The sequence below is a fragment of the Bombina bombina genome, chromosome 1, assembly GCF_027579735.1.
Source record: "Bombina bombina isolate aBomBom1 chromosome 1, aBomBom1.pri, whole genome shotgun sequence".
Lineage (NCBI taxonomy): Eukaryota > Metazoa > Chordata > Amphibia > Anura > Bombinatoridae > Bombina > Bombina bombina.
This window is the reverse complement of record NC_069499.1, coordinates 487,022,805-487,036,383: the sequence shown is the minus strand read 5'-3', so window position 1 is coordinate 487,036,383 and position 13,579 is coordinate 487,022,805. Positions and strand designations below refer to the sequence as shown.

The 13,579-nt window shown below is 38.8% G+C and overlaps 1 protein-coding gene across 1 annotated transcript in view; it reads left to right on the top strand.

Moving 5' to 3' along the window:
* The window catches only part of ITGAV (integrin subunit alpha V), a 242,984-nt gene that overhangs the window by 24,429 nt on the left and 204,976 nt on the right, over nucleotides 1-13,579 (top strand). Inside the window, exon 3 of the mRNA XM_053698539.1 lies at nucleotides 10,134-10,225. Coding sequence (XP_053554514.1) covers nucleotides 10,134-10,225 — 92 coding nt within the window. The remainder of the gene's footprint in view (nucleotides 1-10,133; nucleotides 10,226-13,579) is intronic.

Below are 13,579 nucleotides of genomic sequence, written 5' to 3'. Positions count from 1 at the left end.
TTACTTCTTTAGTCCATAATTGCATATCCTCTATCCAGTAATTTTGGATTCAGTTATGGAGGATTCTGAGACTGTTTTAATTTCAGATTTAGATTCTGCGTCCGGTGACGAATCCGGATTGGCCTCGTTGACACATGTCAACCGGTTATGTTCTGTATGCCGTATGAGAGCATCTTGTTCCTCGGGCTGGGGGAATCAAGGGACAGCTGAGCCATCCGCCTCTGGGGGTCCCGTCCTCCGAGAGGCGAGTTCTATACTGCTCCATACTTCTACACATGCGGGTAACCCAGTTTATGATTATTCCTCCATGCAGGGCGGCGTGTTTCCCCCTCCCCCCGGAGGTTGCAGCATGTTTTTGCTTCCATGTATTTTTGGCGATTATTCGTCTGCAGAGTCCAGACGTTTATTTGCTATTGTGCTCATGCCCTATTGTCCCAGGTCTCCCGCTTTGGGGAGGGCCTCTACAGTTCCCTGCGGGTTTAACTGTCCCTGAGTGTTGTGCCTTTCGTTACAGAATTGCACGCCTTCGCGTATTACTCAGACATGGTTTTTCAGTTATTAAATGACCCTATCCTTATCGGATATGGGAATTTTCAGTCTGCTAATTCGAATGGTGCACCTCATTAGACATTTGGGGATGATGTAATCTCCTGATTGTTATTTTATTGAGATCTTTCCCAGTTTATGGAAGATCAGGGCTCCGTTTGGTTGGTCCTGCGGGTAGGCCTGTTTCTTCTTGGGCGTTAACCTCCGGGTTGCCTTATATTTTCTTTTTATCCAATAGGATGTTTTTTTATTTTGTTTGTTTCCTTCGGGAACCTTCTGGGGTCGATACTCTTTGTTACTTCTTCGGAAGTTGTTTTGGACATGTTAGTCCTATGTTTAAAATGTTTGTTTTCCTTTCTTAAACTCTGAGGAAGGATTTATGCAGTTTGCCGGTTAGGACCCTGGGAGCAGGCTGGTCCTGTTGGGTTTGTTCTGTCTTGTGGCTGTTCAGACACGTGGCGCTGTTCTGCTTGGCTGGTCCGGTCGAGACGCCAAGTGCTTAGGTTATTATTTGTTTTACATGTTTCAACTAAGCATTCAAGAGGACCTGTGGGTCCATGGTGCGGGAAGGATTGTTTGCAAAAAAGGGATTTATACAGACTGCGCATAGGCAGAGGGTATTATAGCTTTTAGATTTTAGGGATTTTCCTCCAAAATCCACAATACTTAAGGAAACAAGAAGGGGGTGGTTTAAAATCTAAAGCGCCAGATAAGGCAAATACCCACCAAAAATAGAGAGCAGAGGTATATGAGTATAAATAAAAAGTTTTTTTATTATATTTATACAATATAGTTTAAAAACATAGTTCAGTAATATTTACTAGATGGGCAAATTCAACTAACGAAAATAATGTATAATTTTTTTTTTATTAAAGGAACGTTGTAGTAATGGTTTTTCTAATAAAAATATTAATGCCCAAAATAATATCCATGGTTGGCCAACCTAATAAAATTGTCGCTATATCATGTACTGGTAAAATGATAAACTTATTTGAAACATAAAAACTCATTCAAGCCCGTATCATTCACTGTGTAGAATTTTTGAGATAGTGTCAAATTTTACTTGCAATATCACAATAGTTTTAACAATATCACAATTGTTTCAACAAGGACTCAAGTTATCTAATTATATGATAGATAGCAGCTTACAACATACAAATCCTGAACGTGGTGGTAACAAGGGCTTTCTGCTTTTATTCCTTATATTTAAAAGCGTGGTCACCAAAGTTAATGTAGATGAGACTGGGATAGTCCGTAATTTCTCTAGTTGTAAATCCAACCGTTTTTGAGGAGAGTAAGCAATCCTATAAGTGCACTTAGTTCAAAATGTACCTGTTTGATGATATTTCCTCCGTATGAGCTATCCGCAGCTGATCCTGGAGCCGTGTCTCTCAGCGTCTTGACCGCTGTGCTCCCCAGACTTCGCGCCTTCTCCGGATAAGGCGGTGATTGGTTCTTTGTTGGGGTAGTGTCTTTTTTCGGCAGTGGATTGAGGGCTCTACAGCTGATCCTTTCTTCTGATCCGGGATTTCGACTAGGAGATTTGCAACGCGTTTCCGCTGAAAACACTTCAGCCTTTGTCAAGCATAATCTCCTTCGTTTCCTGTGTGTTTAAATAGCCCTTGCTTTTCTTTGATAGGATGTCATTTCAAGCCATATCATACAGTGTTTTTTAAATATGGCAATAACAATTCAAACATTTTTCTTTTGGCAATGGTTTTGACTTCACTTAATTGTCCTCCTGTTATAACCTAATATGCCCTTTCTTCATATATCTAATATGTTCAATTATTATTTTATCCGTTTATTATTTTGGGCAATTAAAGATGATTGTAAATTGTCTATTTTTTGTGTAACACCAAAATATTAGTGCATTGTAACAAGATTTAGAAATGTGAATTCATATAAAATACATTTTAAAAAATTAAAACAATAAGATATTTAAAAATTCCTTTTTGCTATATATTCTTTATGTAGGAAAAAAGGGTATTTTTGTTTTTTTGTACAATTTCTAATAAAATTCTATAGTTTACTAATTTGTACATAACTTTTTAATAAATAAATGATATCGTATATATTATTTCTGAGCTTCTTCTTGTCAGAGAAAAATGAAATTAGTTGATCAGTTAATACCCAATTAGCAGATTGTATGCTTTAGAAGAGTTTGTTTTTAGAAAACAGTTTAGATTGAAATCCAAATTTAACCCTTTTGGTTTTAGGGTTTGGAGTTCAAAAATCCATTTAGCCTCTTTTTGTAGGAGGGCAAAAGATGGGTTACCTCCTCTCTTTTTATCATTTAATTTGGTTATTACTGTGAAATTAAAGTTTTTAAGATTATTGTTACAACACATCCTAAAATGTTTTGCCACAGGAAGATCTTTATTACGTTCCTTTTCTGAATTTTCTATGGAGTTAATATGTTCTCTAATTGTTTCAGTCTTTATAGCCTTCAATCATAGATGACTGGGTCAGGGGAGTTTCCGCTGCGTCACTCTCTCTTACGCCTGGTACTATCGGACCCTAGAGTTTCCTCCCCCATGCAGTGGTGGGTTGGAGGGCTTAGCGCACTCTTACCGCTGTTTGAGCGGTTTGGCATTCTTTTTTGAGGCTCTGGATTTGTCCTTTTTAGACTTGGTCCATCAACAGCTAGTAGTGTGAATAGCTGACTAGCATATGGAAGGTTTGCAGTTTGAAACCTTGACTGTGTACTGTCTAGCTGAGTTATAAGACCTTCTTGGTCTTCTTCCGTTGCCTCCGGGTGAGTTAGGTCTCCTTTTAGGGACCTGGGTTCCCTCCGGGAGATGGTTGATCCCTGTGGGGACATTGGGCTTAGCTCGGGGTTCCTCGGAGCTGGGAAGGCATTGCACCTTTTCTCCCTGTATTCCTCTGTTTGTATGGAGGTGATGTGGAGACTAGCCCTGCTCGAGAGGTTTTGACCTCGAGGTATCCCTTGCTTTGTTGTCCTGAGGCTGTTTGAGAAGTCTAGGGGCTCTAGGATCGTAATACGACTTTTAATCACCTTGCTCCTTAGAGGGTAGGACTTTAGAAAGGGGTGGTTCCTTCCTTCGGTCGGAACTTACGAGTTCTTCTCATTATCTGGATTGATCCGGATATTGCATTCATATCCCTTGTGTCTGTTTTTTTTTGTCAGACTGAGTGTTCAATTCTCGGGTATTATTTGATTGAACAATTGGGTGCCTGGACCTGTTTTCTCCCTGAGGCTTCCGGTTGCTGAGACTTCGCTCTGCGTTTTCCATTGTGGACCCAGTTATGGGTGGTTACTGGAATCTTAGGTCTAAGGGCTGGTTTGGGGTTCCCCAGTACTGGGAACTTGAGCTATGTCCTTTACTCAATCTACCTGACCTGGTCTTGGTTGGCCAGGTTTTCTGAGTGTCTGTTACTCATTAGGCTTGATGCGCCTTAAGGTTGGATTCCCTAGGACAGCTTGCTAGGGTAACCCTTGGATTCACTGCTCTGCAGGTGAATGGGTTTGCAGTGTCTCTGCTGCATCCCTTACACAGGGGATGTATGTTAACAAGCTTCTTTTAGGGGGTCCTTTCCAAGGACATCTGTGTTGGGGATTGATCTCTCCTTTAGCCGGTGGCTTCGTGCCTTGAGGACAGATGTTGCCCTTCTGGCTCCATCCCTTTTCTTAAGGGGTTATTCTCCTTCTTATGGAGATGTAGTTCCTTTTTTGGGGCTTCTCCTGGATTTAGGAGATTGGAACTGTGGGTTAACTTATCGGAGAGGGGTGTCTCTCTGGGTTGTTACATTCCATCTGGAGTCTTGCTGGCTCCAAGTTGGGACTTGTTGGGCCTTTTTGCTAGATTCTTTGGGTCTACGGCCTTGTCGTCTGTTTTAGGAGTCGGGTTGTACCCGTGCTCTGTGGGGGTGGCTGTGGTTATTCTTCCGCTCGTTCTTGAGCTGATTTCGGGGTTCTTTTGTTCCCCGGTTTCGGATGCGCTAATGCTGGGTTGGTCCGGCTGGGCGTGGGTTCTGAGAGATGTTGTCATTTTCAGGATCTAGGTGGGCATAGTTGCTAGCTTACAGGCAGAGGGTCCAGGATTACACCTTCTAGCTCTTGGTGTAACCTCTCTTTCTCGGGAGGCCTCGATTAAGGTTCTGTGTTCCCCTTTTGGAGACCTGTGTGTAGGTCTGGCAGCTTAGGTTGCCTAGAGCGTGCCCTTTGTCTGTGGGTTGCTTTTTGCACTCTGTGTCGTCCTGATGTTGACTCTGTGTTCTTGGCTCAGGGTTTTTTGTCTGGGTCTGTTACACATTTTTTTGTGGTTGGATACTTTTGTATTCTATGCTCAGACGCTGTGAGGACTCTTTAGTTGTCTTTCAGTGCTTGCATGATATTGGAGGGAAGACTTTCTCTGTCTCTATGCCCGGTCTTATCCCAGGTTCTGTTTGGTCTAGGCGTAGCCTCCTTTTCTCTGTTTGGGCCCATTTGGGTCTTTGTGAGCTGGGCTCACTATTAGAGGTTTCCTTTTATGGATTGTGGTGACCTTTTGGTTTCCTTCGGTTCTCCTTTGCCTTGTCCCCTTGAAAGTTTAGGCTGGTGTCCCCTTTATTAGTGTGGGGAAAGTGGTGAGGGACCGACTGTTGGGAGACGGTGTCTCCTGGAGGACTGTTGGGTCAGTTGAGTACACTTTGCGGTCTCATTGTCCTTGGGGCCTTTCCTTTTCAGGTTTTTTTGTTGGGTAGGGGTTCAGGCCTGGTGCCTTCAGTATGGGCCGCCTATTGTACCCTCCCGTCTTGGCATTCAGTGTCCTCTATAACTTGGGTATTGTTTTCCCAAAAGTAATGAATGCAGCTGTGGACTCTTTCCATTTAAGAAGAAAAACATAAATTATGCTTACCTGATAATTTTTCTTTTCTTCTGATGGAAAGAGTCCACAGCTCCCCACCTGTAATTTATTTGTGGGGCGTCCTTATTTATTCTTTTGGTACCTTTCACCTGATATTTCTTCTACTGGTCCTTGTTCCTTGGCTGAATGACTGGGGGATGAGGGGAGTGGGAGGAGTATTTAAGCCTTTGGCTGCGGTGTCTTTTCCTCCTCCTGGTGGCCAGGTTCTTATTTCCCAAAAGTAATGAATGCAGCTGTGGACTCTCTCCATCAGAAGAAAAGAAAATTATCAGGCAAGCATAATTTATGTTTTCTAATTTACTCCTATTATCAATTTTTCTTCATTCTCTTGGTATCTTTATTTTAAAAAGCTGGAATGTAAGCTTAGAAGCCGGCCCACTTGGGTAGCGTCTGCTGACTTGTGTCTAAATGTAGCTATCCAATCAGCAAGCGCTACCCAGGAGCTGAACCAAAAATGGGACGGCTTCTAAGCTTACTTTCCGGCTTTTTTAAATAAAGATACCAAGAGAACGAAGAAAAATTGATAATAGGAGTAAATTAGAAAGTTACTTAAAATTGCATGCTCTATCTGAATCATGAAAGTTTATTTTTTACTATACTATCCCTTTAAGCAACTTTCTAATTTACTCCTATCACTTTTTCTTTGTTCTCTTGCTATCTTTACTTGAAAAAGCAGGAATTTAATCTAAGGAGCCGTCCTATTTTTGGTTCAGCACCCTGGATAGAGCTTGCTGATTGGTGGGTACATTTAGCCACCAATCAACAAGCGCAACCCAGGTGCTAAACCAAAAATGGGCCGGCTCCCAAACTTGCATTCTTGCTTTTCAAATAAAGAGAACAAAGAAAAATTGATAATAGGAGGAAATTAGAAAATTGCTTAAAATTGCATTCTCTATATCAGGGGTGTCAAACTGGTCCTCATGCGGCCCTCAACCTAATTTTATTATAATATGCTTACTGTGAGGGATGCGCATACGTTAAAACCCCTCAGTCTTTAACGAGTAACATTGTTATTAAAAAGAAAAAGGCAAACACAGATAAGTGCATAATTATTTATTTGACATAAGCAGCCCTTCTTTATATGTGTTCATTACTATGGCAGCACTGATTTCACGCATCATTTCTGTCCATTCCTTTCCATCATTTTCTCTTTAACTATAATCACATACTTTATATTTGATAAATATATACTTTATATGTATTTATTTTATATTATATACAACAGTTATATGTCTATCACTATATAAACAGTGGGTCGCTATGCCGACAGCATTGTGATCCACTATTTATAATACAGAGGAAATGTTATACTGTGCGTATGCTAAACTGTGAGTGCGCCCGGTACAGGGCTGCTATAGAAAAAAATAGCACAGACTTTGTGGTAGAGCAACCCGATGGAGCGTGTGTGTCACCTTCTTAAAAGTATTAGAGCACGTTTCATCAAGCCAGAGTATGTTAATTAGGAGTTACAGAACACAATCTTTTGAAATGTATATGGTCATAGCAAACGCTACTACTGTGTTTAGCAATGACAAGATATGTAGGTAGTGTGCGGCCCACGTGAGTTGTACTTGTATGGAAAATGGCCTGTGACTCAATTAAAGGGACACTGTAACCAAAATTTTTCTTTTGTGATTCAGATTGAGCATGAAATTTTAAGCAACTTTCTAATTTACTCCCATTATAAAATTTTCTTCATTCTCTTGGTATCTTTATTTGAAATGCAAAAATGAAAGTTTAGATGCCGGCCCATTTTTGGTGAACAACCTGGGTTGTCATTGCTGATTGGTGGATAAATTCATAAACTAATAAAAAAGTGCTGTCCAGAATACTGAACCGAAAAAAAGCTTAGATGCCTTTTTCAAATAAAGATAGCAAGAGAACGAAGAAAAATTGATAATAGGAGTAAATTAGAAATTTGCTTAAAATTGCATGCTCTTTCTGAATTACAAAAGAAAATTTTTGGGTTCAGTGTCCCTTTAAGTTTGATACCCCTGCTCATCTTAATCATGAAAGAAAAATTTTTTGGGTTTAGTGTCCCTTTAAAGGGACACTAAACACCTGCTTAAAATTTTCTAAACTGTTTCTGAGGAATCAAAATAAACTAATACACTGTTCTCAATTCTGTATATTCATCTTACTACAAGCTCTTCAAGAAGACTCTTCATATTTTCTATGCTTATCCACAGCTTGTATTTTCCTATCTATGGTGCCATCTTGTAACGTGTGTTCCACACAGGCACTGCAGTCACATGACACGTGTGCACAGCTGTCTCTTCTCTCACTGATGTAACTTATTGAAGGCAGCCAAATTGTCCTCATATACTGCAATGCATTACAGTAAATGAGCATTGACAAAGTTTAATTTTATATGTGTAATACAGTAACTGCTTCTTATTTTATAAAACATGTTTTCAACATGGTATGTACCCTGAACAGATCTCCACAGTCTTTGTTTCACTCACTGTTTACAACTGAAAGAAGCAATCACCAGCCGATGTTCAGTGGCAGAGGGGAGGGGGGAGGAGGGGAGGCGGGAGTCTAGCAGCCGTTTTTTTTTTAACTCACTGTTATTCAGAGAGATCTCTGCAATATCCAAGGAAATATTTATCTGTGTGTTCAGTGTATTAGTTTATTTTGATTCCTCAGAAACAGTTCAGAAAATCTTAAGCAGGTGTTTAGTGTCCCTTTAAGGTGGTTTTGTACTGATTCAGCTTAGTTACTTTGTAATAATTTATTTAACTGGTATATTTAATAGCTAAATATATATTTATATGTCCCTAATAATCACATCTTCACTACCTAGTATGCCCACACACAGCTACTGCAAATAATGCTTTACCTATCATGGTTGTTCATGCAAAACTGATACAAAACAGCTCCCTCATAAAGGTTTTACACAGGATAAAAAATACAGAATTACTTTAAACATTAAACTCATAAAAAAGGGTTTAACAAACCCAGGAAACCAGAGTGCTGTAGTTCCTATTATTTTACTCGTAGCTGTTATTTATTAAATCATTTATATATAACCACCTTTCCTAGTTCTTGCTGACTCCCTATGTTTGATATAAATTTATTGACCCCACACTAAAAAGGGTGTTGTATTATTTGAAATTCATATGAGAAGCATTTTTGCAATATACTTCAATTTGCAAAACTATGTCTGTTTAATGTTATGGACACAAGTATATTTTAAAAATGTTTCTAATGGAATTTGAAAAATGCAGATGTTTATTTCAAATACCACTAATATGTATATATTATACAGGTAGCCCTCAGTTTACGCCGGGGTTAGGTTCCAGAAGGAATGGTTGTAAATTGAAACCGTTGTAAATTGAAACCCAGTTTATAATGTAAGTCAATGGGAAGTGAGAGAGAGAGGTTCCAGGCCCTCTCAAAATTGTCATAAGTAACACCTAATACATTATTTTAAAAGCTTTGAAATGAAGACTTTAAATGCTAGGCAGCATTATAAACCTAATAAAATAATCACACAACACAGAATATATAATTAGACTAAGTTAAATGAACAAAAACATTTGCTAAACAGCATTATAAACCTAATAAAATAATCACACAACACAGACTTCACTTGCACTTTTCTGCAAACGGTTCTTTCTATGCATTCCAATCTGGACTGAGTTATAGACAGGAAGATCTTGTTCCTTTAAAACCTGCTCGATAGCTTAGGTCTGGTTAGACTTATTAATTTCAGCTTGCTTGGCTTTGCTGCAACACAAGCGGACAGCTCCACCTACTGGCTATTTTAATAAATGCCTACTTCTCAATGCTTTTCAATAGCAGTCACATGACTGGAAAAAAAGGTTGTTATTCTGAAACGATGTAAATTGAACCGTTGTAAAATGAGGGCCACCTGTATATTTTTTATTTTAAATCCTCAAATGTTTTTCAGCCATACACACTCTCTTATATATACATTTATTTTTTTATGACATTTTAGATCCCAGTTTTACATTAATGGGACATATCCTATACATATTTATACTTTTTGAAAGAGACTATTTTACCTTGCAGCAATGTCTTGATAACTTTGGTTACATTGATGCTGCAATATACCTAATTTATCAACATTGCAATCTAAATCACTGGTTTTCGAACCTCTCCTCACGCCTCCCTAACAGGCCAGGTTTTCAGGATTACCTTGGATGAGAGCAGGTAAATAACCATTATTTCACCTGTGCTCTAGTTCAGATATCCTCAAAATGTGGCCTGTTAGGAAAGCCTGAGGAGAGGTTTGCAAACCAGTGGTCTAAATGAATGACATTTACCACGTTACATGCATTTTTAGCTATATCAGCCATAGTGTAATGTTTATCCTGAATGCAAACGCGTGAAGCTTCTTATGTCTTTTTTTTTTTTATTATTTTTAAGGTAATTATAAATATGTTTATTATAATGATTTTCTCTCTCTCGAACATGCTTTCTCTCTCTCGCGCGCGTGCTCTCGTTCATGGAAGTTTAATTTTGAGTTCTGAAAGTACGTACAGAATATCCAAGAGTAAAAAATTATGGGAACACTTATCCATCTGTATGAATGTATCCATCTGTGTATGTATTTATGCCTGTATCTGTTCTAAGAGCTTTAGAGTGATTTTTGGTGACGCATTTTGTCAAGACATAACTTAACTTTGTACAAGTGGGCAAATGTGAAATGTAACACATGTTTTTGTTTTAATTTCTCACTTATTTCAGGAAACCGTGATTTTGCTGAAAACGATCCCATAGAATTTAAGTCTAATCAGTGGTTTGGAGCATCTGTAAGAGCTAAGCAGAATAAAATTCTGGTAGGTGTCTTTCTTTTTTAAATAACTGATTATGCTGATTTTCATGTAACAATTTTTATATTTGTTAATAGTGTAATGTAACTCCCCCCCCCCCCCCTTTTTATATGAATGGATTGCCAGAAACGAAACCAAGTCAAGTAGTGCTTAGGTTAAAGGAACATGATGCACAAAATGTTTACTTCATGAATCAGAGTATAGAGTTTTAAACAGCCGTCCAATTTACTTCTATAACGAATTTTGTTTTCTTCTCTTAGTATCCTTTATTGAAGGAGCACCTATGCATTACTGGGAGCTAGCTGAACTCATCAATAAGCCAATGACGAGGCATTTCTGTGCAGCCACCAATCAGCAGCTAGCTCCCAGCTACTGAGGCTACCTAAGTATTATTTTCAACAAAGGATACCAAGACAACTAAGCAAATTAGGTAATAGAAGTACATTGAGATGTTGTTTATAATTGCTCTATCTGAACCATTAAAGGGATACTAAAAATTATTTAGATAGTGCATGCAATTTTAAGCAACTTTCTAATTTACTCCTATTATCAATTGTCTTTGTTCTCTTGGTATCTTTATTTGAAAAAGCAGGAATGAAAGGTTAGGAGCCGGCCCATTTTTTGTTCAGCACCCTGGATAGCGCTTGCTGATTGGTGACTACATTTAGCCACTAATCAGCAAGCACTACCCAGGTGCTGAAGCTAAAATGGGGCGGCTCCTAGGCTTTTATTCCTGCTTTTTCAAATAAAGATACCAAGAGAACAAAGACAATTGATAAAGAGTAAATTAGAAAGTTGCTTAAAATTGTATGCTCTAGTCTAACTAAATCATGAAAGAAGAAATTGGGTTTAGTGTTAGTTTAAGGAAAAAAAGTTTGGGTTCCAATGTCTCACTAGCGCAGGGATGAGCAGTTGGTGTCTCCTACAGCTCCTGTGCCCAGTTTTTACCTCCAGAAGCCACTTACACACTATTACACCCAATAAAACTTATATGCTCCTCACTTCCTGTTGCCCAATTATCTTCTCTATCTTACTCACAGTGTATTTAAAATACGCTGGGCATTTTAGGGGTTTATTCTGTTGCCTTTTGAGTGATGCAAGTGCTTTATAAACACAACCTTACCATCTAGTGGTCATTGACAGTAATAGCCAATATTACCAATATGAATTTCTTCAAGGGACAGTAAAGTGAAAATTAAACTTTCATGATTCAGATTGAGCATGCAATTTTTAAACAGCTTTCCAATTTACTTCTAAGTTGCTTAATTCTCTTGGTATCCTTTATTGACAAGCATACCTAGGTAGGTTCAGGAGCTGCAATGCTGTAGTGGGAGCTAGCTAGTGATTGGTGTCTGCACATATGTGTCTTGTCATTGGCTCACCTCAAGTGTTCAATTTTTGGGGTTTTATGTCCCTTTAACTTTGAGTTTGCAAGAGGTTAAACATTTCATATGTTTTCTTATGGAACTAGGAATATGCTCTTTCATTTTAGTGGTCCTCTGGCCATCTGGATGCCAGGGGATTGTCATAGCAATGAGAAATGTCTCATTATTATTACCATTTTTGTCGATTCTGACAATTCTAAAGTCTTTTTCACTCCCTCACCATATAAATATATCATGACACCCTTCATAAAAGGGGTTTCATGTCATTATAGATGTCATGTGATTGTCATAATAACGATCACTCAGCAGCAGGCACTAGCGTTGTGTTGTATTTTTTTTATATCAAGACTAATATATGCTCATTTCTCACTTAAAGGGACACACAACTCAAAATAAACTTTTATGATTCAGATAGAGCATGCAGTTTTAAGACACTTTCCAGTTTACTTCCAATATCAAATTTTGCAGTCTTTTTATATCCACACTTTCTCTTGTAAAGGTGTATCCAGTCCACAGGTTCATCCATTACTTGTGGGATTTTCTCCTTCCCAACAGCTGCAAGAGGACACCCACAGCAGAGCTGTCTATATAGCTCCTCCCCTAACTGCCACCCCCAGTCATTCTCTTGCAGCTCTCGACAAGAAAGGAAGTATCAAGAGAGATGTGGTGAATTAGTGTAGTTTTTTACCTTCAATCAAATGTTTGTTATTTTTAAACGGTACCGGCGTTGTACTGTTTTTACTCTCAGGCAGAAACTGGAAGAAGAATTCTGCCTGTAGGTTTGATGATCTTAGCGGTTTGTAACTAAGGTCCATTGCTGTTCTCACACATAACTGAAGAGTATGGAAAGAAAACTTCAGTTGGGGGGACGGTCTGCAGATTGCCTGCTTTGAGGTATGTTCAGTAAAAATTTTTCTAGAGAGATAAGGTATAGAAAATGCTGACAGTGCCTGGTATATTTGAGGTAAGCCTGATACAGTGATTTAACAGCAACTGGGATCATGCTTGCAAAAAAGGGTAATATTCATGTTACTACTCATATTACTTAGTGTAAAAACGTTTGCATGTTTTATAGTAAAAACGTTTTTTCTCTGAGGGTGATAAATCTTTATTTTGGGGCCTAGTTTTCCACATGGCTTGTTAGATCACTCCTAAAAAAGGCCCTCTGACATTCAGTGCATGGTGGGAGGGGCCTATTTTCGCACACTTTATGCGCAGTTGATCTTCAGACTGAGACATACAGCTTCCCTAAAGGAGTCCTCTGGCATCTAGGACCTCTATAGAGGGTGTTTTTCCTGCAAAAAATCGTGTTTAAGGGCAGGTAGGGCCACAGCAGAGCTGTGGCAGTGTGTTTGACTGTTTTTTAACGGTTTTTTCCGTTTTTCTAATCCGTTTTGGGGCCTAAGGGGTTAATCATCCATTTGCAAGTGGGTGCAATGCTGCTTTAGTCTCTTATACACACTGTAAAAATTTCGTAGAGTTTACTACTTTTTATCACTGTTTTGCAGTTTATGAGGTAGTTTTTTTCTCTTAAAGGCACAGTAGCGTTTTTATTTAATTGCTTTTTCACATTTATTAAAGTGTTTTCCAATCTTGCTGGTCTCATTACTAGTCTGTTAAACATGTCTGACATAGAGGAAACTCCTTGTTCATTATGTTTAGAAGCCTTTGTGGAACCCCCTCTTAGAATGTGTGCCAAATGCACTGACCTTTCTATAAGTTATAAAGACCATATTATGGGTTTTAAGGATTTATCACCAGAGGTTTCTCAGACTGACAAAAGGAGGTTAAACCACCTAGCTCTCCCAATGTGTTAGAACCTATATCTCCCACCAAGTACATCTGGCGCGTCCAATGCATTTACCTTACAAGACATGGCGGCAGTTATGAATCATACCCTCACAGAGGTATTGTCCAAATTGCCAGGGTTACAAGGAAAGCGAGACAGCTCTGGGGCTAGAACAAATACAGAGCT